This window comes from Vombatus ursinus, unplaced genomic scaffold, assembly GCF_900497805.2.
Source record: "Vombatus ursinus unplaced genomic scaffold, bare-nosed wombat genome assembly UNPS02014778.1, whole genome shotgun sequence".
NCBI classification, from domain to species: Eukaryota; Metazoa; Chordata; class Mammalia; order Diprotodontia; family Vombatidae; genus Vombatus; species Vombatus ursinus.
The window spans coordinates 51,596,011-51,601,902 of NW_020954556.1; the positions used below are offsets into that span (position 1 = coordinate 51,596,011).

General features: G+C 53.3%; 1 protein-coding gene across 1 annotated transcript; it reads left to right on the forward strand.

The window, feature by feature from the left end:
• The first annotated feature begins 1,062 nt into the window (after window positions 1-1,062).
• Window positions 1,063-5,638, forward strand: ZFP36L2 (ZFP36 ring finger protein like 2). Its single transcript, XM_027865575.1, is given in 3 exon segments — window positions 1,063-1,437; window positions 2,078-2,338; window positions 2,340-5,638. Coding segments are annotated over 3 exon segments (1,545 nt in total). The 5' UTR covers window positions 1,063-1,386; the 3' UTR covers window positions 3,573-5,638.
• Window positions 5,639-5,892: the final 254 nt, after the last annotated feature.

The window sequence follows — 5,892 nt, forward strand, 5'->3', positions numbered from 1 at the left end:
CAGGAACCCGGGAAGCTGGGGGGCGCGTCAGGCAGAGGCGGCCAGTGTCCACTTCTCCCCTGACCGCAGGAGACTTTAGAAGAGGAGGAGAAGAGCCATTGCCCCCACAGACCTGCCCCCCTCACCCCGGCCTCGGCTCGGGCTCCTCCGCCCGGGACGGCCCGCGCCACTCACTGCGCCTTTGGCCCCGGCTCAAGGTCTTGTGATGTGATTAGCAAGCCAGCTCCTTGTCCTCTGACACACAGCCCCGCCCCGGCCCGCTCGGGCCCTGTTTACCAGGCCCCGGCTGGGGGTGGCGGGGCGGAGCCTGGAGGACCCGGGCTTTTCCAGTCCTACCCAGCCCCACGCCCCCTCCACCCCTAAGAGCAGGCGCACTTCCCTCAGGGCCTGGAGGAAGCCCCTGCCGCCGCCTCCACGTGTTAGATCCTCCCTGGGGGGCTGCGGAGCCGGGACCTCAAGTTTCCAAGTCTTCGTTTGGGGGTTGAGACATGCTGCAACCCCTGTGCGCCCCCCCCCATTCCTATCCGTTCGGCTCCCTGTACTTTGCAAAGTAGACAAGGGTAACATGGAAGGTTGCAATATTCTAGCATTTTGCCTGCCCCCGGCCATTATAGATCTAGTATTAGTGCTGAGGACAGAGAGTGAATAACCCAGCCCCCGGGGTGTGGGCAGCCTCCAAGGCTGCTCACCCTGAGCCACGTTTAAAAGTCCCCGGGCTCAACAACGCACGAGGCCCGGGAGGTGGAGAGCCGAAACTTGTTACGCCCCACATGGCTCGGAAGGCTCAGCTTCTCCCCCGCGGCTGGGCGCTCGGCCCGCCTCCCCGTCCTCCCTCCCTTTCCCTGGCCCGCCCAGCTGTGCCGGGGCCACCCCTCCGACTCCCCCGCCCGCCGGGCTCCAAAAAAAAAAATAGAAAGAAAATTGGCGGCAGCCTATGGGAGCACTCGAAGTCCCATGACGTCGGTGGGAGCCGGCTGGGTGGTGTTGCCTAGAGACCCCGGCAGGGTCAGCGTTCTGTCCCCTCCCCCGGCCCGCTCCGTCGTCTATATAGGGCGAGGGCTCGCCGGGCACAGAGTTCCAGCAGTCCGCTTGCTGTGCCCTCAGCTCCGGAGAAGTGGGTGTTTTTGGGGGGGCGGGGGGAGGGAAGAGGGAAGAAAGAGGAGAGGCTTTTAAAAGCAGATTTTTTTTCTTTTGACCTCGGACTCCTAAGAACTCCAAAGCTTGACCTCGGTTACGCAGTCTCTCCACCCTCTACAAACTTTCTTTTCCCCCTCTCACCCACCCTTACTCCTCGCCCGCCAGCCGTCGTGGCTCATCCCAAGCCCTGCTGGACAGCGGGGTGCTTGGGTTCCTCCTGCATCTGCGACTATCACAGGACCTAGAAACATGTCGACCACACTTTTGTCTGCCTTTTATGACATCGACTTCTTTTGCAAGGTAGGCGAGAGGGCAGGGAGGGAGCCAGAAAGCCCTTTAAGTTTTGAAACTTTTTCTCGTACTGTTTTTGGGGAGAGGTTGGGGGTGGTGATCCTACCCCACCTTGGTTGCCCTGTTGGGTCAGTTCTCGGAGTTTGCAAAGTGTTTTAGTTGCCGGGAGGAGGAGGGGCGGGGACGGAGAAGGAAGGCGAGGCATAACTGCTCCCAGGGCTTGTGCATTCAGCCCAGCCTGGGACCAGGTTTATTCGCCTTGTGTTTACAGGGGCAGTGTTTGCACAGCCCCGGCTGCTCCTCCGCCTTCGCCCCCAGGAATGGGGGGGGGGGGGGGGTGTCCGTGGGTTTGCAAAAGGACGAGAAAGGCCCAGGAAATGGAGCTACAGCGATGGGGCAGCATGCTTGAAGCTAAGAGCGGGCATGGTGGGGGAGGGAGAATCAATGCAAACTTTTTTCATTTTGTCTCTGTACGGGAACGATAAACTGAAAGTTGGGGGGGGGACCCACAGACCTTAAGTCTCGAAGTTATTCTGCAACTACCCTCCCTTCTTCCTGCTCTTACCCTGCCCCCCCACCTCCTTGAAATTGTCGTCTTCCATGCCTCCTCCCGTTTTTTCATCTCCCCCTCCTCCCCTCCCTTTAGCAGACGGAGAAATCCCTGACCAACCTCAATCTGAACAGTATGCTGGACAAGAAGGCTGTGGGGACCCCCGTGACCACCTCCCCCACCTCAAGCTTCACGCCGGGATTTCTCCGAAGGCATTCCACCAGCAACCTGCAGGCCCTTGCCCACCCTTCCTCGAGCCCGGCCACGGGTCCCGGCAACTGCTCCCCCAAGTTCACTGGCGGCAACAGCTGCAACAGTTCGAGCGGCTCGGGCTCGTACAGTAACCTCAAGGAGCCGTCGGGGGGGAGGTGGCAGTGGCAGCACCACTGCCCTGCTCAACAAGGAAAATAAATTCCGGGACCGCTCCTTCAGCGAGAACGGTGACCGCAGCCAGCATCTCATGCAGCTGCAGCAGCAGCAGCAGAAGTCGGGCGGCGGCTCCCAGATCAACTCCACGCGCTACAAAACGGAGCTGTGCCGCCCCTTCGAGGAGAGCGGCACCTGCAAGTATGGGGAGAAGTGTCAGTTCGCCCACGGCTTCCACGAACTGCGGAGCCTGACCCGACACCCCAAATACAAGACGGAGCTGTGCCGCACCTTCCACACCATAGGCTTCTGCCCCTATGGGCCCCGCTGCCACTTCATCCACAACGCCGAGGAGCGCCGCCCCTCGCCGTCCGGGGGCGCGGGCGGCAGCGGGGGCGACCTCCGAGCCTTCAGCCCCCGAGACGCCCTGCACTTGGGCTTTCCGGGGCACCCTCGGGAGTCGAGGCCCAAGCTGCACCACAGTCTCAGCTTCTCGGGCTTCTCCTCGGCGCACCACCAGCACCCGGGCGGCCTGGAGTCGCCCCTCCTCGAGAGTCCCACGTCGAGGACCCCGCCGCCGGCCTCGTCCTGCTCTTCCTCCGCCGCTTCGTCCTCCTCGTCCTGCTCCTCCTCCGCGTCCTCCTCGTCCTGCTCCTCCTCTGCGTCCTCCTCGTCCTCTTCCTCGGCCGCCGCCCCCTCCTGCTGTTCCCCGACGGCAGCTGCAGCTGCGGCGGCGGCGGCGGCGCTGCTGTACGGGGCAGGCGGCGGCGGCGAGGACTTGCTCTCCCCTGCCCCATGCGCCGCCTGCGCCAATAACGCCTTTGCCCCCTTCTCGGGCCAGGAGCTCAGCAACCTCATCACGCCCCTCGCCATTCACACACACAACTTCGCCGTGGCCGCCGCCTATTACCGCAGCCAGCAGCAGCCGCAGCAGCCGCCCACCGCCCCCCACCCGACGGCTGCAGCCGCCGCCGCCGCTGCTGCAGCCGCTGCCGCCGTGGCCGCCGGCGCCCCGGCCTCCCCCCCTTTCAGCTTCCAGCCCCTGCGCCGCCTGTCCGAGTCGCCCGTGTTCGACGCGCCCCCCAGCCCCCCGGACTCGCTGTCTGACCGGGAGAGCTATTTGAGCGGCTCCCTTAGCTCAGGAAGCCTCAGCGGCTCCGAGTCCCCGAGCCTCGACTCCGGCCGCCGCCTGCCCATCTTCAGCCGCCTCTCCATCTCCGACGACTAAGGGAGCAGAGCTGCAGCCACAAGAGGAAGTTTTTTTGGGGGGGGAGTTGGAGGGTGGGCTGGGGTGGCTTGCAGGGACGCCCCTCTCATCCCTTCTCCCAGCCCTGAAGGTAGATGGGTCTAAGTGAGGAGGGGAAAGCGAGGGATTGGGGATTTAGCAGCCAAAAACAGACTGCAGAGCCCTAGGAGGACTTGGGGGATCCCAGCTCCGTGAGCTACCCCTTCTCTGTCCCCCCACCTTTTCGGTTTCCTCTTGTTTGGGGGTTTTTATTTTTTATTACAAAGTTGCATTCTCGTTTAGCAAAAAAAAAAAAAAGTCCAACAAACTTTTTGTATTGAGATGAACAAAACGAATCTGTTTAAAAGAAAACCGGGCAGATGTAACAGGAATAGAACAAACAATAACCGAACATTTATTTTTCTAGACCTTGGATGAGTTTTGAACTTTAGGGGGGAAAAAAATCAACCCAGCACCAGCAGCTACCACCATTCCATCTCTTAACTTTGAAGCATTAGTCACACTGCACTTAGGTGTGAACTGCCTGCTCTTTGGAAAAGTTTCTAATGGTCATTTGTCTTTGAATACAGTGTAAACAAACAAAAAAAGCCACATTACTAAACTATAAGCTTATAAAATCCAACGACCTGCCAAGAATATGCCTTGATGACAGTGCTGTAGTTTTATATATAGCTATATATAATGTGCTTAAAAACACCACCCTTCCATTCCAAAGTCGGTTCCATCACCACCACCACGTAGTGGATAATTTCTTTTATAAAAATGTTGCCTTTGCTTTCTTGGGAAGCACTCAAACCGAGTTTAGTTTATAATTGTTGACAAATAACTGCTGATTTTTGTTTTGTTTAGCTGTTTTGAGTTGATTAGCACCACTGCACCACAACTCAATTTGAAAAAAAACTATTTAACTTATTTATTATCTTGTGAAAAGTATACATTGAGAATTTTGTTCATACTGTATTTATCAGGTATGATGGAAAGCAATAGATATATATTCTTTTATTATGTTTAAATTATGATTGCCATTATTAATCGGCGAAATGTGGAGTGTATGTTCTTTTCACAGTAATATATGCCTTTTGTAACTTCACTTGGTTATTTTATTGTAAATGAGTTAAATCTTAATTTAAGAGATTGTATGTAATATTTATTTCATTAATTTCTTTTCTTGTTTACGTAAATTTAAAGATTGCATGATTTCTTTATAGAAATCTATCTCGATGCTGTGGAAGTAGTTTGAGGAAGATCTTTCTGAGATTTCTTAGAATGTATTAAAAAAAAAAAAAAAAGATTGTAGCCCGTCCAACTTTTAAAGAAAAAAGAACCACATACTTTGCAATCAGACTTCAAAGTATCAGACTTTTACCTAACTCCAGCTTTATAAATCAACCAAAAGTATTTTTGTTGCCTAATTCCACCAATCCCACTGTGATATTACCCTTGAGTATGGAAAAAAAAAATGTAGCAATAATTGAGGGGCCTCCAGTATTACTCTCCCAGTGCCTTTGGAAAGGCCCGGACTTGCCTTAAATCTTCCTCAACCAAATAAGTATTTTCTTTCTTAATGCTTGAGAGAATTTGAATGTAGGGAAGGGTTCAACTACAAAAATAGAAAAGTTTTACCACTTTTTATTAAATATACGCAGAGGCCACCTCTTGGATCTGAGACCTTATTGTAGTACATACATGAACATGCGTTTTTTTTGTTATTTCAATTCCAAAACTTGTAATTTTTTTTCTTTGTAGAAAGTCAGGAGTTCTCCCTCTCTCTTCCCCCTCCCTTCCCCCCAACCCAAACTTTCCTGGACGGTGGATGAATGAGTAAGTAGCTTGAGTCTTGTTTGTACATAGGCACAGAACTGAGCCGTATGTACTTTCTTTGGACTACTTAAACAGAAGTATGTTTTTGAATGTATAACTAAAGAGTAAGTCAACTTGCGTTGTAATATATTTTGGGGGGCCAGTTCACTACAAATTGTGACTGTAAACTTTGTACTGTAAATGTTTTGTAGTTTTCCCCCAATAAAATTTTTGGAAAAAAAAATCAATTATTTTAATGCCAGCGTCCGTAAAGTGGTGATTTCTTCCCCTCCCCCTACCTGAAGTGTTTTAATTGTGATCATGTAAGTTAGGCTTGGCAAACTAACTCAGAAGTGATTGGGAAGCTGCTAAAAACCAAGCAGATTCGAGAAGGTTCTAAAGTGCCCGTGCATACCCGCATCTCTTTATCTTAAACGTATACAAACAACTAGCTTCCTCTTTGGGCTGGGAGAAGAGATTCTCTGCTCTTTGTTTTGGTTGC